The sequence below is a fragment of the Leptopilina heterotoma genome, unplaced genomic scaffold (assembly GCF_015476425.1).
Source record: "Leptopilina heterotoma isolate Lh14 unplaced genomic scaffold, ASM1547642v1 Lhet_372, whole genome shotgun sequence".
Lineage (NCBI taxonomy): Eukaryota > Metazoa > Arthropoda > Insecta > Hymenoptera > Figitidae > Leptopilina > Leptopilina heterotoma.
Genome location: NW_025111050.1, coordinates 524,866 through 547,718, shown reverse-complemented (window position 1 = coordinate 547,718; position 22,853 = coordinate 524,866). Strand labels below are relative to the sequence as shown.

The window sequence follows — 22,853 nt, the reverse complement described above, 5'->3', positions numbered from 1 at the left end:
TTCCATTTTTGCCCACTGTGCGGTGCAATGTTTACTTTGAAAATTTGTTACTCTTAAACAATTAAACATGGAAATTTGACCGAGTACAGTTTCGAAAGGTTTTTTCATGCTCTTTCGATTGGAAATAAGCATTTTGAAAAAAAAAATTTTTTTGACCAAAAAAAATCAAAATTAAAAATAAATTTTAATTTTTGGGGGGGAAGGATACGATTTTTTTTTTTTTTTTTTTTTAAACGAAAGCTGAGGTTTTTTCCTAAAAGGACATATAAATGAAAAAGTGGGACAAGAATGTTTAAACACTGAAAAAAAGAGATTTCTACTGACCGGAGTGCTAAAAACCCGGTTTTTGGCTGTTTGGTAGAAATCTCTTTTTTTCAGTGTTTAAACATTCTTGTCCCACTTTTTCATTTATATGTCCTTTTAGGAAAAAACCTCAGCTTTCGTTTAAAAAAAAAAAAAAAAAAATCGTATCCTTCCCCCCCAAAAATTAAAATTTAAAAAAATAAAATAAAATAAAATAAAATTTAAAAAATATTTTTACCAAAAATCACTATCCACTAGTACTACAAAAGCCCCAAGTTTAGGCACGATTGGAGAAAAAATTTTTTCCACCTTGATCACTTGACATGGAATCGCTCATATATTGATTAAAATTAAGAATTAATCTTGTATCAAACTCTTACTTGTAAAAAAAAATAAACTGTGATTTAAAAACATTTAATATTGTTTAGTATGTTTCAATACGATTTTATTGATTATTTTTAGAAAAGAGATTTTAATATTCAAAAAAAGAAAAAAGCTACGTTTCATTAGGTAGGGGGGAGGGGGTTCGGTAATATGCTACGTTAAGCTACGTGGGGGAGGGGAGGGGTCGAAAAGTTTAAAAATCGGAGCTACGTGGTTTATGGATGGTCCCATTACGTTGAATTTGTGCCACCAATTTGCCTTTAATTCTTGGGGTCAAAAGTGACGTATAATATTTGCATTAAGATTGCCACTGGAATTCATTTCACCCAACAATACTTGAAACATTTCTGTTGATGAAATTCGTTTTGTCCCAACAGACATTGCTTTAAATCTATAAACAGAAAAAATTTCTTTTTATATATGTACATACAAAGAATTTAATTTCAATCTATATCTTTAAGTCTTTTTTCTGTCTTCATTAAAATTTTGAATTTTTAAAACTAAAAAAATCGTCTTTAATTACCTATAGCCAGGCAATGCCTGAGAAGATAAATTTATCATATGCGAAACTTGGAAGTTTCTGCTTAAGCCTTTAATTCAAAATTATTTTAGCTCCCTCAAAGTTGTTTGGAAATACATCTGAAATTGATTTTGGAACTTTAAAATTCACCGATTAATTGACTATTATCAATTAAATATTTAATTGAATCAAATAATATTTATTGGAGAAGCATTTCACGTCAGAAATATCACGATTTGCAAAGGGTATGCCAATTTTCGCAAAACTTCGTGGGATTATATAGTTCATCTATATAAGAGACTTCTTTCCCCCAAATTTTTTCAACAATTTTGATTTTTTTTTAAATTTGGGAGAAAGAAGTCTCTTTTTATAGAACTATAATCCCACGAAGTTTTACAAAAATTGGCATATCCTTTGCTAATCGTGATATTTCTGACGTGAAATGCCTCTAGTTTCAATTAAATGGTATTTGCTTCAAGTAAATATTTAGTTGATAATAGTCAATTAAACGGTTATTTGAATCAAATACATTTTTTTCAGTGCAATAATATAATTACCTGTATTTATTACACAGGTCAACAAAAAAAGACTAACTTTTTTTTTATGAGATATCGGAATGGTTTCCGATGTATTTTTGGACGCTGAACACGATCCCGACTTCCAAAATTGCCCATCACGTCAGGATTTTGAGAAAAGTGGGGGTAAAGACCCCAAAAACGCTTTTTTGAGGATTTTCAACATTTTTTTTCTCTTTAACCTGACGTGCTAGAGACTTCCACAAGGTCTTAAATTAAAGCTTGTAATGTGCACTAGAAGACCCATATCAATAAAATAAAAAAAAATTAGAAGTTTTTTTAAAAAATGGGGTTGAAGGCACCAAAAAGGTGGGTTTTTCGATTGCTTTAATAGACTTCATGCTATTGCTTGGATTCGCTTAAAATTTGTTACTCGGGGTTTTTGGAGTCGTAGATTACGAATCCAAAATTAGTTTTTAAAAATTTAAAATGTCGGAACCAAGATGGCAGATATAAAAATTAAGAATTTCTTGGATTCGCTTAAAAGTTTGTTACTTCAGGGTTTTTGGGATCGCTGATTACGAATTCGCCATTTTGAATGTTTGAAAACTAATATCGGATTTGTAATCAGCGACCCCAAAAACCCTAAGTAACCATTTTCAATCGAATCCAAGCAATTGCAAGAAGTCTATTAAAGCAATTCAAAAACACACATTTTTTAGTGTCTTCAACCCCATTTTTAAAAAAAAATCTTAATTTTTTTTTATTTTATGGATATGGGTCTTGTAGTGCACATTACAAGCTTTAATTTAAGACCTTGTGGAAGTCTCTAGCACGTCAGGTTAAAGAGAAAAAAAATGTTGAAAATCCTCAAAAAAGCGTTTTTGGGGTCTTTACCCCCACTTTTCTCAAAATCCTGACGTGATGGGCAATTTTGGAAGTCGGGATCGTGTTCAGCGTCCAAAAATACATCGGAAACCATTCCTATATCTCATAAAAAAAATGTTAGTCTTTTTTTGTTGACCTGTGTTATGATTAATGATTAATATTAATCTAATTACTGGGCTCCAACCAGTGAAAGTATTTAAAAATACGGACTTTACAGACCAAAAATGAAAAATTACGGACCAATTACTGACAAAAATATAACCATACCATAAGTCAAATAAGAGAATATTTAACTTAAAACTACAAATTAAATTTTTCATAACTATAAAACATGAAGATATCGATAACGGAGTGATTATTTCTTCATGTTTTATAATAATTAAAGATGACCGAGTGATAAAATCATTATCAATTCAATTATTATTATCAAGAATTTTTAACTAAAATTCTTCTTTAAATATTTGTTAACAATATTCAATTTCACGAAATTTCAATTATTCGTAAATTCTTCAATTAAATATATATATTAGAAAATAAAAACTTGAAATAATTTCAAAAAAATTAATTTCAAAATTCAATTATTTTTAAAAATTCACACGCTATATTGCTTTTAATATTTAATTATTATCTAAAATTTAAACTGAAATTCATTTTTAAATCAATTTTAATTAGAAAATTTCCTTGAGAAGTCAATTATTTAAGTACAAAAATAAATAATTTATTGAACAATTGAATGTTTCTTAAAATTTAATTCCCATAGGGTGGCCGCAAAATTTTATTTTCAAAATTTCCTGGCTTTTCCCTGACTAACAAATTTTTGAATTATTTAATATTAATTAATTAATTAACTATATTAATTTGAATGTTCTTTCATTCTTTCATTCCTTCACTTTTTCTGTCCCTCACACTCTGCAATTATAACAACAATAGTAAGCAATTTAATTCTATCTATTGAAATAATAAATAAAAAAAATTTCAGTTCAATATCTGTTTGTGATAATAGAGAAGAATCAGAAGGAGCATGAATATTATAATTTCTCATTTTTTTCTTGAGAGCAAATATTTATAATCTCGTTACTAACCTTACTAAATCGTATATACATATATATATGAGGCATTCTTTCTCAAGTGGGCCACCCCTTCTCTCCATTTCAAATTTAATCCAAAAATCTTTTATAATAGCTCAAATTAAAGGTAAATATGTCAGCTTTTCAATGCCGTTGGGCCCTTTTTGAAATATTAATTTCCTAATGAACTATATATAATTTAATGACAAAAACACTATGACCAATTCTTTTTCATATTAAAAAAAGAAGAAAAACCCAATTTTAAAAATGCTACAGGGCCTACAACATTAAATTATATGATAAATTAACAAAATTTCATATTATTTCCTAAAATTAAAGATGGCAAATCTAATATGGCGCCCAAAATTAGAAAAATTTATAATTTTTGTTCAAACTCACCATAAAGGGGTTTTTGGGATCGCTGATGACGAATTTGGTGTTAGTTTCTTAAAATTCAAAATGGCGAATCCAAAATGTCGGACTTAGAAATTAAAAATCAATCGAATTTGACTAAAATTTGTTATTTGAGGGTTTTTGGGATCGCTGATGAAGAATTTGGTGTTTATATTTCAAAATTCAAAATGGCGAATTCAAAATGGCGGACTTTAAAATTAATCGGATTTGCCTAAAATTTGTTATTTGGGGGTTTTTGGGATCGCTGTTGACGAATTTGGTGTTTGTGTTTCAAAATTCAAAATGGCGGACCTAAAAAATTAAAAATCAATCCGCTTTGCCTAAAACCTGTTTTTCGGGTGTTTTTGAGATCGCTGATAACGAATTTGATGTCAGCTTTTGAGAATTAAATACAAATTGGACAAATTATCGTTATTTATTTATTTAAAAATCTAAGTTCTTTAGGGTTATTTGAGTATCGCTTTATTCATAATAATTTCTATACAAAACATAAAAATCAGCAGCAATCACATAGCTGGCAATTAATATTTCAGCGTTATTGCATTCAAAATATCGAATTTCTAATACTCAATATAGAATCGGCAATCCCAAAAATATCACAGTAATGAATTTTTAGCAAATCTGATTAATGTTTCATATTACGTTAACTATATTAGATCCATTATATTGAATTCTGAAAAGCTGCCATCAAATTCCTAACCATAGACATCAAATTCGTAATCAGCGATCTCAAAAACTCCCGAAAAACAAATTTTAGGCAAAACCGATTGCTTTTTAAATTTTTAAGTCCGCCATTTTGGATCTACCATTTTGAATTTTGAGAATCTGACATCAAATTCGTAATCAGCGATCTCAAAAACCCCCAAATAACAAATTTTAGGCAAATCTGATTAATTTTTAATTTTTAAGTCCGCCATTTTGGATTCGCCATCTTGAATTTTAAAAAACTAACACCAAATTCGTCATCAGCGATCCCAAAAACCCCCAAATAACAAATTTGAGACAAATCCGATTAATTTTTAATTTCTAAGTCCGCCATTTTTGATTCGCCATTTTGAATTTTGAAAAACTAACACCAAATTCGTCATCAGCGATCCCAATAACCTTTTTATGGTGAGTTTGAACAAAAATTATACATTTTTTAAATTTTGGGCGCCATATTGGATTCGCCATCTTTAATTTTAGGAAATAATATGAAATTTTGTTAATTTATCATATAATTTAATGTTGTAGGCCCTGTAGCATTTTTAAAATTGGGTTTTTCTTCTTTTTTTAATATGAAAAAGAATTGTTCATAGTGTTTTTTGTCATTAAATTATATATAGTTTATTTGGAGATTAATATTTCAAAAAGGGCCCAACGGCATTGAAAAGCTGACATTTTTACCTTTAATTTGAGCTATTATAAAAGATTTTTGGATTAAATTTGAAATGGAGAGAAGGGGTGGCCCACTTGAGAAAGAATGCCTCATATATATACTAGGGTGGTTCTTATTTTGGAAAAGTTGGAATTTCTTAGGTCGCCGGCCGGAATTTGAATTAAAATGTGAAAAAAATGAGATTCCCAAAAGAAAAGCCCATTTGATAAATTTTATCCCGTGCCGCAAAAGGGTTAAAGTTTAAATGGGGTTTAACATGGGTTTGGTGTACTTCTGCAAACTTTGTATTATAACTTTTACATTTTTTAAAAATTTGACTTGGGTCTATGTATTCCCATAGTTTTTCGTACGCTGAACACGAATATGATGTCAAAAATAACTTTTGACAGCTACCAGTTGTCAAAAAAGCTGTCAAATTTTGAAGATGAGAATTTTCTCGACTTTTACATTAATTTCTACGAATAAAAAGGTTTCTTGTGAATATTTCAGTTTATATTTAGCAATTTTATACCCTTTGACAGTTGCCAGCTGTCAAATGAGTTGTCAACTTTTATAGAAATCAGATTTCAAAGAGTTTTATAAATCAATTATCACAAAAAACTTCGAAAATTGCTAAATGAATATTTTTTTCTAAAAATAATTTTTTAAAGACAAATAAACTTTAAAATATATGTAGTATAAAAATATTAATTATTACGTGCCACTTGGGTACAACTTATTATATGTATTTACATATTTGATTTTCATAATTTAATTAATTAATTAAAAAATTATATTTTGTATTAATTTGTCTAATACATATATGTTTTTAAGTTTAATTTTTTTAAAAATTATTTTGAGGAGGAAATAATTTTTTATAAATTTTAAAATTTATAAGAAGTAATTGGGAACGTCTTAAAAATCCTATTTAATAGAAGTTGACTACTAAATTGACAGCTGTCAACTGCCAAAATATATTAAATACCTATATATGAACTAAATTTACCTACAGAACCGTTTTTTTGATAATTCATTTAAAACTCTTTGAAAACTGATTTTTATAAAAGTTGACGACTCATTTGACAGATGGCAACTGTCAAAGGGTATAAATTTGCTAAATATAAACTGAAATATTCACAAGAAACTTTTTTATTCGTAGAAATTAATGTAAAAGTCGTGAAAATTCTCATCTTCAAAATTTGACAGCTTTTTTGACAACTGGTAGCTGTCAAAAGTTATTTTTTACATCATATTCGTGTTCAGCGTACGAAAAACTATGGGAATACTTAGACCCAAGTCAAATTTTTAAAAAATGTAAAAGTTATAATACAAAGTTTGCAGAAGTGCACCAAACCCATGTTAAACCCCATTTAAACTTTAACCCTTTTGCGGCACGGGTTAAAATTTATCAAATGGGCTGTTCTTTTGGGTATCTCATTTTTTTCACATTTTAATTCAAATTCCGGCCGGCGACCTAAGAAATTCCAACTTTTCCAAAATAAGAACCACCCTAATATATACTAGGGGGGCTTCGCCCCCCTGCGCGCTTCGCGCGCCAACCCCCTAACTATTTTTAATATTTATTTTAATTTTTAAAATCATGTTATCTTAATATGATGGCATAGTAATGAGTTAGAGTAAATTATAACAGGAGATATTAAAAAAGATAACTAATAGAGAATTCTACTTTACGGAAGTGATTATAGTGTCAACTTTTTCAAGTTTGACACTCCTCATAGTAAATTTGATAATTCTTTTTTCTCAGTGTCAAAAGTATTATTGGCCCCTTTTTACCTGCAGTTGACATAAATGTTGACGTAATGTAAGGGCCATTAGGGGCTGTCCATAAATTACGTAAGTCATTTTTTGGGTAAATTTGACCCCCTTCCTCCCTCGTAAGATATTTTACATACATTAGCGCCATTTTTCCTATTGTTCGCAAGATCTTGTTGACCCCCTTCCCCCCTAAATGTCTTATGTAATTTATGGACGGACTAAAGATTTCGACGTAAAATAATAGACGTTTGTGGGCTTCATTTCTACCCGTAGGTCAAAACTGACCTTAAAATTGACCTAAATTTTAAGAAAATATCAGATCAGAGGGAGATTTCTAGTCAAATTTTAACTTGTAGGAAAAAACTGCCATTAAAATTAAAGTACATTTTGAGGACAGAAAAATAATTTTAACAGAATTTAAAAAAAAAATATGTCAATTTATAACATCTTTTATTGATTAAAGCTTAATATTGAAATTTAGGTCAAACTTCTTTTAACCAATAGGTCGAAAATTCCGTCAAACTTTAATATAAGGGTACAACTTTTTAAAAAATCCTAATTAATTTGCTTTTTTCATGTATAGGCTAAAAAATATGTCAAATTTGACCTAAATTTTAAGGAAAGGTCAGGTCAGAGGAAGTTTTTTCGACAATTTTTGCGGTGTAGATGAAAACTGACCTTAAAATTGACCTAATTTTTGAGGGCAAAGGGAATTGTTCGTCAATTTTTTCCGTTAAGGTCAAAACTGCCCTTAAAATTGACCTACATTTTGAAGGTAAAGGGAATTGTTTGTCAATTTTTTACCTGTAGGTTAAAACAAAAAAATAGTGTGGCATTCCAGGAGAAATTTACTTCTTTTCGGAGCACCCTCACCGATTTCCTTTAAACTTGGTAGTATTACATTTGTTGGTCTAAAGTTTCAGAAAATCAATTTTTTAAGTAAAATCAATTGTTTATTTAAAAGTTACAACAATTGCTCAAAATTGTTTAAATGCCCATATCTTTTAAACGGTACAAGATAATTGAGTTTTCTTTTTTGCTAAACATTCATAAAGACGAGACGCTTCAAAAATGTTATTAATACATTTTCTCGTATTTTGTTAATTAAAAAAGTTATTTAAATAAATAAAATTAACTTTTGAGCAAGAATTCAAAATTAAATGACTTACGAACCAAAAAATTCCTTGTTTTTCACACTTTTATATTCCGAAGAGAAAAAGTTGATCGAGTTTTTCAATCACTTATAATTTAAACAATGATTCGCTTGTTTACAATTATTTTGCAACCAAATGATCATCTGTTCTCACCTGCGCACGACTACTGCTACGTCACGTCCGTCTGTCGGCATATAAATATTTGACAAACGTGGAAAAATTGAGGTTATGTTTAATCAAAACAACGCATTTCAATCTTTTTAAAGTTTTTAGCAGTCATTGAAAAAAAGTTAAATCAGGATATTGATTAATTGTTAACAAATTAATACACTTTTTTAAAAAAAGGAGGTTTATTTTCTTATTCTGTTGATGCACATGATCTAAATCAATTTAAATTCATCCAATATGACCACCAGATAATTAGTTAAGCATAAAATAATTTATTTCAATTGTTATAAACAATATATAGCCCAACAACGAGCAGGGGCGGTGGATTGCAGAAGTAAATGTTTATTTTGACCAGTTAAAAGTTCTTGTCCCACGTTTTGACCTATACATTTTTTTTAGGAAAAAACCTCACCTTTATGATAAAAATTTTTTTTAAAAAATAAAAACTGTCCATTTGATGAAAAAATGAAATTTTATTTTTTAATTTAATTTTTCAAGGTCAAACATTTTTTTTCTCTACATTTGTTTACACCATTAGAGAGTGTTGAAAAACAGCAGAAAAACCCAAAATAGAAAACGTATTTTCGTTTTGTTTTAAAGAAACTACAAATTTTTCAAATATTCCATGTTAGACCAAAAATTTAAACTTTGACCCCCTCCAGTTTTAATATTTGTTTAAATAAATTAATAATATTTAGTATTTTTAATTGTATCTAATGGGACTACTGTTTCTGCAAAATTTTAACCCGATCCCAAACATTTAAAATTTTGACCTGGGTCACTTAACGTGGAACCCGTCATATATATATATGTATGTATATACCGTTAAATATAACTCAATTTGTTGCTTTATTTATTGTGTTAGATTTTCAATTTGAAGTACACTTCAGAGTAAGTATAACTCAGTATCCTGTAAACAAAAAATCAAATTAATTAATTTATAAAAGTTTAAAAAGAGATACATGAATATTATTCAAAATAATGTATCATTTAAATTATTATTTTCAATTCAATGTTATTTTATTTACAACATTACTTTTATAAACTTTTTTACAATTAATTAATTTTTGTATTTTCGTGTAAATGTTTCGCAAACATTGTATTTATAAGAATTATATGAAATAATTGACTAATCGAATTAATAACTACTAACCATAAGAATTTGTTCCCACATTTAAATTTAATTGAATAAAGGAAATATCTTTTATTCTATTAAACAAATTACTTTTTCTTGAACAGAAAATTTAAAAAATAGCTGAATAAATTTAAAAAAAATTAAGTCAAACAGATGGATGTTGGATATTTATGCGCCTAATTTAATTGTAATAAAACATTTATTGAAAGAATTTTTGCACTATTTTGTACAAACATTCATTATTAAAATTAATTAGACAAATTTCGATGAAATAGCAAGAAGTTTTGTAAAATCTGCACCTTTTGAGAAAGTTTTTTCTTTTAAAATTGTCCTTAAAACATGAGGTATAGGAACATGAATCCTTGTTCCCAATGGTGTACCGCTGTCATCAATAAGCACAATATTGTTACTATCAAATTTTGCTACTTTCTTCTTTTGCGGTGCTTTTAATCCAACAAGAATTCCTTTCTTCTTCTCCCCGCAAATTGCGACCATTACTTTATCACCTTTAAATTAAATACATATTCAATTTACAATATGAAATTTTATTAGAAAATATTGTAGAATATTTTCTCAAAAACTTAATAAGCTAATATTTTTTATTTTTATACTTATAGCATAATAATTATGCTACAAAATTATGACTTATTTACTATTTATAATAATAAATGGAATTATTGTTTTATAATAGATTTTTTTAAATATTTACCAATATATCCGGTGCCCTTTTTGTTGTAAATGTGAATACATCTTGGTGGTTTACCAATTTTCATGGCCTTTTTTCCGATTTCACTATTGTCTACGACCCTTAGTCGGGAAAGTTTAATAATTTTATTATGAATAGCAGATGTCTTAAAAGATCTGAATAAATTCATTGATGCTAAGTTTAGTACCATTTTTCTGAAATCGTAATACAATTTATTAAACATTCTTAAAAAATAATTATTTTTACATAATTGAACAAATATTACAATGAATAATTAACATTTACTTATATGAAACAAAAAAATTTTAAGTTGATAAATATTACAATTTTTACCTTATAAAAAAATATTTGGATACAAAACAATATGAACTATTGTTAATGTTATTTTCAATTTTCAGTCATCTATTAGATAAATATTCATTAATTTATGACAATTAATTTTGTTGAAATAATTTCAATCTTAAAAACTTTCAGCTCTATCGGCGATATCTAAGGTTATGTAAACATGCTGTCAATAACAGGGTTGGAAACTTAAAAACACAAAATTGTTAGAAAGAAATGCATACATTCGCAAATGATAAAGGCCTTTCTCCAATAGGTTTTAAAAAGTGTGCGAAGGACTGCGTCTGCGTCGGTTGCTATAGCAACACATGCTAAAATCAACGCAACGCAGTCATTCGCACACTTTTTAAAACCTATTGGAGAAAGGCCTTTAGAGCATAAAGGCCTTTCTCCAATAGGTTCCCAAAACTCTGCGTCTGCGTCCGTTGCTATAGCAACACATGCTAAAATCAACGCAACGCAGTCATTCGCAAACAAACGCAGAGTTTTTGGATCCTATTGGAGAAAGGCCTTAAAGGCCTTTCTCCAACAGGTTTTAAAAAGTGTGCGAATGACTGCGTTGCGTTGATTTTAGCATGTGTTGCTATAGCAACCGACGCAGACGCAGTCCTTCGCACACTTTTTAAAACCTATTGGAGAAAGGCCTTTGGAGAATAGCGAGAACTCTGCGTTTGTCTGCAAATGACTGCGTTGCGTTGATTTTAGCATGTGTTGCTATAGCAACCGACGCAGACGCAGAGTTTTTAAAACCTATTGGAGAAAGGCCTTAAAGGCCTTTCTCTAAAGGCCTTTCTCCAATAGGTTTTAAAAACTCTGCGTCTGCGTCGGTTGCTATAGCAACACATGCTAAAATCAACGCAACGCAGTCATTCGCACACTTTTTAAAACCTATTAAGGCCTTTCTCCAATAGGATCCAAAAACTCTGCGAATGACTGCGTTGCGTTGATTTTAGCATGTGTTGCTATAGCAACCGACGCAGACGCAGAGTTTTGGGAACCTATAGGCCTTTCTCCAATAGGTTTTAAAAAGTGTGCGAAGGGCTACGTCTGCGTCGGTTGCTATAGCAACACATGCTAAAATCAACGCAACGCAGTCATTCGCACACTTTTTAAAACCTATTGGAGAAAGGCCTTATTGGAGAAAGGCCTTAAAAAGAAAGGCCTTCAATAGGATCCAAAAACTCTGCGTTTGTCTGCGAATGACTGCGTTGCGTTGATTTTAGCTAGTGTTGCTATAGCAACCGACGCAGACGCAGAGTTTCGGGAACCTATTGGAGAAAGGCCTTTAAATACTGAAGCTTCTACGCGCCACCATGCGGCACTCAGGGTGCGATCCCATGTGAGCAGAATACGTCGACCGAAAGCAGAAAATCATGAGTGCGAAAGAGATAGATAGATATTGTTGTTCTTTTCACTCTCATGATTTTCTGCTTTCGGTCGACGTATTCTGCATACATGGGATCGCACCCTCACTCGTGTTGTGCGGCACGTAAAGGCCTTTCTCCAATAGGATCCAAAAACTCTGCGTTTGTCTGCGAATGACTGCGTTGCGTTGATTTTAGCATGTGTTGCTATAGCAACCGACGCAGACGCAGAGTTTTTAAAACCTATTGGAGAAAGGCCTTAGAGAGGAACCGGCCTGTTCGTAAGTTCCTTGATGCGTGCCTCCCTACGTGCCTAGTAGCGTTCCTAGTTGTAGCAGAAGAGTTTTGAAAATATTTTGTTACTGAGTATTTTATTTATGAAATTGGAATAAATCTAATGAATTATGTTTTATTAATATTATTTCAAGTCTTTTATTTTGCATATATTACATTGGTTTGCTAGAAAATTACAAAATTTCAATTTAATACCTTGAGATAAACATAACCGCAAAGTAAAAAATGATTATTTTGATTAATAGGATTAATCTAATGAATTATGTTTTATTAATATTATTTCAAGTCTTTTATTTTGCATATATTGTCATTGGTTTGCTCGAAAATTACAAAATTTCAATTTAATACCTTGACATAAACATAACCGCAAAGTAGAAAGTGATTATTTTGAATAGCAAATAAAAGTATATAATTTAAATTTATTTCAACAATATCAATTTTTTAGAATAAATTATTGTTATTAAAAATTACTTATTTGTGTTCTTCCTTTAATTTTAATAAATACAATTGAGGTATTTAAAATAAAAAATTCTTTGATAACAAAATATTTTTTTAATTCAATAGTGACAGATCGATTTAGAAGGTCATTAATATTTTAAATCTGCTTTCATCTCAATTTTCTTTAAAAATACATTGTTTTATCGACTTTTGAAAAATTGTTCCCTACTAAAAATAAAATCAGGAATCGTCATGAATGGTCAGAATTTCTGAACATTCCTGAACAGTCTCACCACTTCTGACGTTTTCGAACGTTTCTCACCATTCCTAACCAAATACTTTCCAAGCTCCTCCCACTTTACTCCCACCATTTTCGAAGCTGTGACCATTTCTGTAATTCCTGACCATTTCTGAAATTCTTAACTATTTCTGAAATGTGTGAACACATAACCTATAAAAATTTTGGTACATCTTTCTAATTTTGGTAAAGTCTCATGAAAATTTATATATATATACATATAAAATCTTTCAAATTTATTTTTTACATTTCAGAATACATTATTCTATTATAAAAATTGTTCTTTTAACTTAACAAAAGTTCTCATTTTTCAAATTGGTATAATTATTGAATTAATTATACAGCAAAAGTAGGTAAATAAATCAAAACATTCGGACCGTTCTTTTAATATATTTATTTAATGTATATTTATAATATATTAATTTAATATATGTATATTTACTTGTAATTATTTAATATAGTTAATTAATAATAAATTTTGTTTCATAATATTAGTAATTTACTATACCAGTCAGTACTTATTATGAGAAGTATTTGCATTATAATTGAAATACAGTTATATTTAAATTATTATTAATCATTAATAGAATAATTTCTTACTATAATGATTATTAATAATTTGAATTTTAAATTTATAAAAATTTCAATATTGCATTAATAATTCATTATTATTATAAATTATAATGTTAAATTAAATTAATATTAAATACTAAATTCATTTTAAATGCAGATATAATAAAAATTATTATTAATCTGTATTCGTATTATAGTTTATGAAACATTTCAAATTGTAAAGTTAAGACTTAATTTATTATTGGTTCAATTAATAATGTTAATTTTTATTAATTCACATAACCTATTATGACTAAATTGAAATATAATTAATTAATAAAAGTTATTTAACAGTTCATTCTGATTTATTGATAATATTGGTAATTGAATTTTACTATTTTACAGTTGCTCTTTATATAGACAGTTGAATCCAGAAATATGTAAGTCGGTTCGGTAGTCGCAGTCGTTAGGGCAGTTAGTTTAGGCACTAGGTTAGGTCATGCGTCGGGGTTCGATCCCCGTAGGGTCCAAATTTTAATTTAATTCCGGGAATTAGTTTCAAGTTGTTCCGTATGTAAACAAACTGATATTAATTAATAAAATATATATTTTAAAATTAATTTGTTGCAACTTTTTGCATATTGTTTAAATAAATAAAACAGAAGTGGCTTAAAAATATGGTCAAAAATGAGATACAAATGGTCTCAAATAGTCACCAATTACACAGTGCAACACATAAAATGTGCACTAAGTTTTGACTTCAGTTTCTGAAAGTACTTATCGAAACTAGCAAAAACCTATTTCAGTTTTGCTAGATTAGCTCGGATTTAAATTTTATCGACATTTGAATTTTTTTTTGAATTTTCATATTTTTCAGTTTTCTGATACGGGCTGATGGGAACACTGGATATAAAAAGTTTATTAAAAAAATTCGCAATGGTCACAATTTGAAAAGCAATAATCCCTCTTTAATTAGAAAGAAAGAAAAAAAAATTTGGTCGAAAATTGTTCCAGTTACGAATTTTTTTTGTCTTTTTTACATTTTTTGGTTTTATGAAACGGGCGGGTGAGAAAGCTGGCTATTAAAAGATTATAAAAAAAAATTCGCAGTGGTAATCATTTAAAGAGCAATAATTCCTCTTTAATTTCTGACTTTGAAAAAAAAATTTGGTCAAAAATTGTTCGAGTTATGAATTTTTTTTCACTTTTTCACATTTTTCGGTTTTTTGATAAAGCGGGTGGAAACGCTGGCTATTAAAAGTATATATAAAAAATTTGCAATGGTCACCATTTGAAGAGCAGTAATTCCTCCCTAGTTTCTGCCATTAAAAAAAAATTTGGTCAAAAATTGTTCGAGTTATGAATTTTTTTCGTACTTTTTCAAATTTTTTTTGTTTTTGATCTGGACGGGTGAGAACGCTGGTTATTAAATTTTTCTTTTTTAAAAACGCAATGGTCACATTTTGCAGAGCAATAATTCCTCTTTAATTTCTGTCAAAGAAAAAAAATTTGGTCAAAAATTGTTCTAATTATGGTTTTTTTTTACTTTTTCACATTTTTCGGTTTTTTGATACGGGCGGGTGGGAACGCTGGCTATTAGAAATGAATTAAAAAAATTCACAACGGTCAAATTTTAAAATGCAATAATCCTTCTTTAATTTCTGATAAAAGAAAAAAAATTGGTAGAAAATTATTCGTGTTATTTATTTATTTCTGTACATTTGTATACACGGAAAAAAATTAATCTCTAAACTTGAAATAATATTAATTTGAAGTCCAATGAAATATAAGTGTATCTAAATTAAACATTATAGTCACAATTACTGTGATAAGTTGTGTTTGATTCTGTCAAACTTTATACCAGAAAACGCCATAAATTCACATCTCTGATTTAGAGATTTGTTAATTTCACAATTTTTTTTATATGAATTAGGTACATTGTGTTTTAAGTTAATCAGTGACAAAAAAGATTTAAACCGTTTTAATTAATTAAGTATTAATTTTATTTTCAAATATCCAAATAAAAGCGAAGGTCTGTGAAATTTTAAGGTTACAATTGTCGCCCGACAAAATACGGCACTGACTGATTTAAATGACGTGAAATAGGTAAATAAACATTTTTCAACCACTTTTTCTCTAAACACAGACACTTTTTACAAAATAGGCCAACATACAATGGGTAAGAATCTTCTTAATAACCAGAATTCAAAAGATTGTTTAAATTCATGCAGAAACGCCCCAGATAACAAAATGTCCGCTAATAGGGTGCGTATTTGCCGGACCTCGGGCCGATTAATCGGACCGAAATGCCGGCACATAAGCAGCTGAATGTGCGCGCCATAGCTAGCGATATTGCCAGCCCGTCAGTCTGGCACAGTCGTGCCAGAAATGGTCCGGCACGAACGTGCCTGCTATTTGTAATCTGATAAAATTATATTTTTATTAATTTTAATTATTATTTTATTAATTATAAGGAATTAACTATATTAATCTCTGTGATTTTTCATTCGTTCTGTTCGCAGTGTGAAGTTAGTTGTTGTTTCCTAACATTTTTCATAATTTTCTTTTTCAATATTTTTAATTTTCATTAAAATTAATATATTGAAAATCATTGAATTCTTGCAAAAAATTTGAGAATAATTGAATTCCTTCAAAAAATCTCTTTAATTTATTGAATATAATCGATTTTCTTAATAATTTTCATAAATAATTTTACTATTAAACTTTTATTAAAAATTATTCATTGAAAATTAAATTCTTTTATAAAATTTTATTAGAATTTTTCTATTAATTAAATTTTTTTGAAGTATTTCTATATATTCTTTTATAAAAAAGTGTAATTTTTCTAAAATAATTTGAAATAAAAATTTTCAAATAATTGAATTAAACAAAAAATTCTTTTCAGCTTTTTAAAATTGTCAATGAATTTTATTAAAAATTTTAAAAAGTTGAATTGTTTTAAAGGATTTATTGAAATTTTAAAAACAAATTCTATTTTTTTCGAAAAATATTATAAAAGTTTTGAAAAAACTTGAATTCCTTTCAAGAAATTTCATTAAAAAGTATTGCGAACTTTTGCAAACAATTTTATTATTTATAGAAATAATTGAAATTTATTAAAATTTGAGAAAAAAATTTGATTATTTCGAAAAATTTTATTAAAACGCAAAATAATTAATTTTTCTTTTTCAATATTTTTAATTTTAAAATTAATGTATTGAAAATCATTGAATTCTTGCAAAAAAATTTAGAATAATTGAATTCCTTCAAAGAATTTTATTATTTATGAAAATAATTAAATTCTCGCTAAGAATTATTAAAAAATATTTCAAAACCCTAATTAAATTTTTTTTAAGAATTATTTTTAATTTTTTTTAAATAATTCAATTCCTGTGAAAACATTAACTAATTTTTATAAATAATTGAATTCCTGAGAAGAATTTTACAGATTTTAGAAAAATAATTGAATTTCTGTGAAGAATTTTTATGATTTAAGCAAATATTTGAATTCCTACGAATAATTTTACTAATTTTAGAAAATAATTGAAGTCTTTCGAAAAATTAGAATAATTTTTTATTTTTGAAATTAATTGAATTTCTGTGAAGATTTTACTAATTTTTTTTATTCAAGAATTCAATTACATTTTCACAAATATAATAAATTTCCTGGAAAGAATGCAATTATTTTCAACAATTAATAAAATTCCTCACAAAAATGCAATTATTTTCTAAAATTAATAAAATTCTTCACAGGAGTTCAATTATTTTCAAATATTAATAAAATTCTTTAAAGAAATAGTTATTGATTTGTGTTTATTCTTAATAATACAATATTGTCCATAAATAATAGATTTCTTCAGAGTTATTCAATTATTTTCAAAATTCAATTTAAAAATAAAATTTCTTCAGAACAATTTTATTATTTACAAAAATAATTTAATTTAGCAATTAATTTAACTGCGACACTTAAAAATAATGGAATTGCTTCCAAGGACATATTAAAATTTTAGAAAATAATTTAATTCTATCGAAAATTTTTTTAAAAATTAAAAAAAATGAATTCTTTCGTGAAATTTTATTAAAATGAAATTCATTTTATTGAAAATTATTGGTAATTTTTGCGCAAAATTTTATTATTTCTAAAAATAAGTGAATTTAATTTTTGAAATATTTTATTTATAAAAATAATTTAATTCATACAAAGAATATTGTTCTTTATGAAAATAATTGAATTTTTGCGGAAAGAATTTTATTGAAAATTTAGGAATTAATAAACAAGAATAATTAATTAGTAGATTAGTTAAAAATGTAATTTTTTGAAAGTTTGAATCTGAAACTTTTCAAAAATTCATATTTGAAAATAAAATGTTTTGTAATTTGCATAATAATAATAAATTCAACAAAATATTTCGCGCGTACCATTTACTAGTATGTATAAGGATTCAATTTAAAAAAAAAAAAATTTTTTTATTATTCGTAATACACTGCAAGCCCCATCAGCGGTCACCCTATCAGTGGTCGCTTGTTTACGTCGTTTGTAGATGGGGCGGGCGAGGGGCAAAGAGGAAGTCGAAAAGTTGTGGCAGTAGCGTATACATTAAAGACGCTCTGGCCCCTTAAAAAAAATTCAGTAGTCAAGTAATGGTACCCCATCATAAAACAGTTCGTACGGTCCTATATGTTTACGCCCGATCAGCGGTCGAGCACCCCCGGAGCTGACCGCTGATCGGGCTTGCAGTGTAATACAAAATTATTATTATTATTATTTTAATAATCTATAATAATTTTTTATATTATATAACTTTATATATTATATATAAATATAAATTTTTAAGAAGATTGACATTCATTTTTTTAATTAATATATTATACCAGAGCAGATAATATAATAATTCAACATTAATTCAAAAGAAACAATGTAACTATTAATTCTGTTAATAATTATTTTAAGTTATAATAATTAAAATATATTAAATGTAATTACTAAATAACAAAAAGAAATAATTAATAAATAGCAAATTATAGAGTGTTGAAAACATTCCGGCATATTGCAGGCACACTTGGTCTTGAAAATAATGAACGGCAAGAACAGTGCGTAATAGCCGGCACGCGGTCCGCCGCCCATCGTGCCTGTGACGTGCCAGGCACGTTTGTTATCTGGGGCGGTTGTCAAGCGGTTGTAAAATGTAAAATTGGAAATGATTGGAAAGTAATGTAATGACAGACAACAAGAAGCGGATTACTGCCAGTCGCCAGAAGAGGGCAGAAGCATGCAGAGAGCACAATGGTCCAGCTGTTATATTCTTAGCATTACATCACTTTCCAATTTTACATTTTACAACCGCGTTTCTGCATGAATTTAAACCATCTTTTGAATTTAGGTAATTAAGAAGATTCCTACTCGTTGTATGTTGGCCTATTTTGTAAAAAGTGTCTGTGTTTAGAGAAAAAGTGGTTGAAAAATGTTTATTTACCTATTTCACGTCATTTAAATCAGTCAGTGTCGTATTTTGTCGGGCGATAATTGTAACCTACAAATTTTACAGACCTTCCAACGCCGTTAAAACAAAAAATGAAATAAAAATATAAAATTCGTATTGTGTTTTAAAAATATCCAACTACTTTTTTATACTTGTCAATGTATAGTTCATACAGGGAAAACAATATAAATATTTTGTGAATAATTCTCACTCTAAATTGTGATAAATTATAAATTCTTATTACATCGAGTTATTACAAAAATAAGAATTATATAAATATACGACTAAAATTTTTAATATTGTTTATTCAAATAATATATTAGATTTGAATTTATTCAAGTAAGTTGATAGTTTAGAACATATGTTCCATATGTCATAAAATTTGAGATTCCTAATATCATTTTTAGGCATAAGAAATACGTGTTCTTCACAATACTAATATTCGGATTAGATATAATACCAAATTTCAGTTTTAGTGATCTGCTTACATCTTACGTCCGATTCCAGTGATAGTTTATGCCTAAATCTCAGATTTAATCTCTAATTTAGAGATTCATTTTTTTCCGTGTACCCGCGGTCCTGTGCAACCAAAGGTTTTGATTTTTTTTTACTTTTTTTCGAAACCAAATATTTCGAATCAAATATTTTATCTTGGGCAGAAATCAAATAGGCATTATTGCTCTTTAAATTGTGCCTATTACGAATTCTTTTTATAAATTTTTAATATTCAGTATTCCCACTTCCGTTATCAGAAAACCGAAAATTAAAAAAAAGTAAAAGAAAATTCATAACTTGAACAATTTTTGACCAAATTTTTTTTCTTGGGCAGAAATTAAAGACGGATTAATGCTCTTCAAATTGTGATCATTCGAAATTTTTTTATAAATTTTGAATAGCCTGCGTTCCCACCCGCCTGATCAAAAAATTGAAAAATGTGAAAAAGTCAAAAAAAAAATTAATAAGTGGAACAATTTTTGACCAAATTTTTTTTTCTTTGTCAGAAATTAAAAAGGAAGTATTGCTCTCCAAAATGTGACCATTGCGTTTTTAAAAAAGAAAAATTTAATAACCAGCGTTCTCACCCGCCCGGATCAAAAACAAAAAAAATTTGAAAAAGTACGAAAAAAATTCATAACTTAAACAATTTTCGACCAAATTTTTTTTCAATGTCAGAAATTAGGTTGGAATTACTGCTCTTCAAATGGTGACCACTGCGATTTTTTTATTATAAACTTTTAATAGCCAGCGTTTCCACCCGCTTTATCAAAAAACCGAAAAATGTGAAAAAGTCAAAAGAAAATTCATAACTCGAACAATTTTTGACCAAATTTTTTTTTCTTTATCAGAATTTAAAGAGTGATTATTGCACTTTAAATTATGACAATTGGGAATTTTGTGTAATAAACTTTTAATAGATAGCGTTCCCACCCTCTCGTATTAGAAAAACCGAAAAATTTGAAAAATTACAAAAAAAATTCATAACTCAAATAATTTTCGACCAAATTTTTTTTTCAAGGTCAGAAATTAAAGAGGAATTATTGCTCTTCAAATGGTGACCACTGCGAAATTTTTTTTAAGAATCTTTTAATAGCCAGCTTTCTCATCCGCCCTTTTCATAAAACCAAAAAATGTAAAAAAGCCAAAAAAAAAATTCGTAACTGGAACAATTTTCGACCAAATTTTTTTTCTTTCTCTGTAATTAAAGAGGGATTATTGCTTTTCAAATTGTGACCATTGCGAAGTTTTTTAATAAACTTTTAATAGCCAGTGTTCCCATCCGCCCGTATCAGAAAACCGAAAAATGTGAAAATTCAAAAAAAAAAAATTCAAATGTCGATAAAATTCAAATCCGAGCTAATCTAGCAAAACTGAAATAGGTTTTTGCTAGTTTTGATAAGTACTTTCAGAAACTAAAGTCAAAACTTAGTGCACATTCGATGACCTCAAAAATGTTGCACTGTGTTATGGGCGGGGTCAACAAAGAGGAGGGGATAGTAGCAAACTTGTGACCACTTTAAACTTCCTCCTGATCAGTTGTGATAGATTTCTGACGAGATCCATCCAGAATCGTAAGAAAACTGGATTAAAGTGGTCAGGCGGCCTGACCATTTGTCTGACCATTCCTGATTTTATTTTTAATAGGGTTCTTCAATTATAAATTCAATTTTTTATAATCTTTGATACATTCGCTTGCTTCAATTCTGTTTAATTCTGCCCATAACCTAAATGAATAATTGTACCTAATTTTCATTTTTTATAGAAAATTACCAAAACCCCAAAACCTTAAAATTTCCTTAATTATAATTATTACAGATCGACTTTAAATACAAACAAAACATCTTAATTACAAGAAACATTGCAATTGATATTGTTGAAATAAATTTAAATTATATAGTTTTATTTGCTATTCAAAATAATCACTTTTTACTTTGCGGTTATGTTTATCTCAAGGTATTAAATTGAAATTTTGTAATTTTCTAGCAAACCAATGTAATATATCGTCGGGTTAGCGCAATATCAGACTTATTCGACAAACAAAGCAAGAAAATACTTATTCAGAAAAAAGGCAAGAACATGCTTATTCAAAATATAAAGTAAAAACAAACGAATTCGCAAATTAACCTTTTTAGTCAGATTTTAAATTTTACTTTTGTACAATTGTTTTACGAATAATAACTTTTATTTAGTTCCATTGAGAATAATTTTTTTAATATTTTGTTTTTCTAATATGAAAAGTATTATTGAAATAAAATTATAATATTCTTGATAATTTAAAGTCTGACTAAAAAGGTTAATTTGCGAATTCGTTTGTTTTTACTTTATATTTTATTGAATAAACATGTTCTTGCCTCTTTTCTGAATAAGTATGTTCTTGCCTTGTTTATCGAATAAGTATGATATTGCGCTAACCCGACGATATGCAAAATAAAAGACTTGAAATAATATTAATAAAACATAATTCATTAGATTTATTCCAATTTCATAAATAAAATACTCAGTAACAAAATATTTTCAAAACTTTTCTGCTACAACTAGGAACGCTACTAGGCACGTAGGGAGGCATGCATCAAGGAACTTACGAACAGGCCGGTTCCTCTCTATACGTGCCGCACAACACGAGTGAGTGCCGCATGGTGGCGCGTAGAAGCTTCCGTATTTAAAGGCCTTTCTCCAATAGGATCCCAAATCTGCGTTTGTCTCAAGCTGAGTCTCCAATAGGCAGGGTTGCGTACGTAATTTACCTGACGTAAATTACATAGTTTTTTACAGTATATTACGTCAGTAATTTACGTGCTCAGTTTTATACGTAATTTACTTTTTCAAAATGGCTGAATTGTTGACATGATTGCCGTTGACTATTTCTTGATTCTGTGTCCCAACAAATTGCATTTAAAAAATTTTTAGAGGTGCAAAGCCGCGTCAAAACTTTTAGAATGAACTATAATTTATATCACAAAAGGAAAATGGGAAAAGTGTGGATTTTTATCAAGGATGCAAACAAACCTTCTCTAATACATCCGAAGAAAGGTTAAGAACCTACAGGTAAATTTGAATGAAAATTATAAGTTGTTATATAAATAAATGTATTTTGAATATACAAATTATGATTGAGTTATTTATTTATTACTTATTTATCTAAATTTTTGTACAAGTGGTACAAATAGAATTCGTAAACATAATCTATACAATATACTGTC

The 22,853-nt window shown here is 28.0% G+C and overlaps 1 protein-coding gene and 1 long non-coding RNA gene across 3 annotated transcripts; both read right to left on the bottom strand.

Annotated features, from left to right (window-relative positions):
* Positions 1–805: 805 nt before the first annotated feature.
* On the bottom strand, positions 806–8,550 carry LOC122505817. The gene is made up of 3 exons (XR_006301947.1): positions 8,394–8,550; positions 1,211–1,326; positions 806–1,078 (listed from the first exon to the last, which is right to left on the bottom strand). It is a non-coding gene; the product is annotated as an uncharacterized LOC122505817 (long non-coding RNA).
* Positions 8,551–9,282: 732 nt separating this feature from the next.
* LOC122505818 (39S ribosomal protein L14, mitochondrial) lies at positions 9,283–10,913 on the bottom strand. 2 transcript variants are annotated; one of them, XM_043617666.1, is made up of 4 exons: positions 10,721–10,913; positions 10,391–10,581; positions 9,981–10,187; positions 9,283–9,456 (listed from the first exon to the last, which is right to left on the bottom strand). In XM_043617666.1, the coding sequence occupies exons 2-4, from the start codon at positions 10,575–10,577 to the stop codon at positions 9,449–9,451; spliced, it is 402 nt and encodes a 133-aa protein (XP_043473601.1). In that variant the 5' UTR covers positions 10,578–10,581; positions 10,721–10,913; the 3' UTR covers positions 9,283–9,448. The 2 variants fall into 2 exon arrangements, with proteins under 2 accessions (XP_043473601.1, XP_043473599.1); XM_043617664.1 differs by lacking the exon at positions 9,283–9,456 and having other exon boundaries at positions 9,862–10,187.
* Between the last annotated feature and the right edge of the window lie 11,940 nt (positions 10,914–22,853).

Coding starts and splice junctions, on each gene's coding strand:
- LOC122505818 (XM_043617664.1), bottom strand. CDS start 10,577: ATGGTACTAAACTTAGCATCAATGAATTTATTCAGATCTTTTAAGACA. Junction 10,188..10,390: donor AAAGGGCACCGGATATATTG/GTAAATATTTAA, acceptor TTTAATTTAAAG/GTGATAAAGTAATGGTCGCA.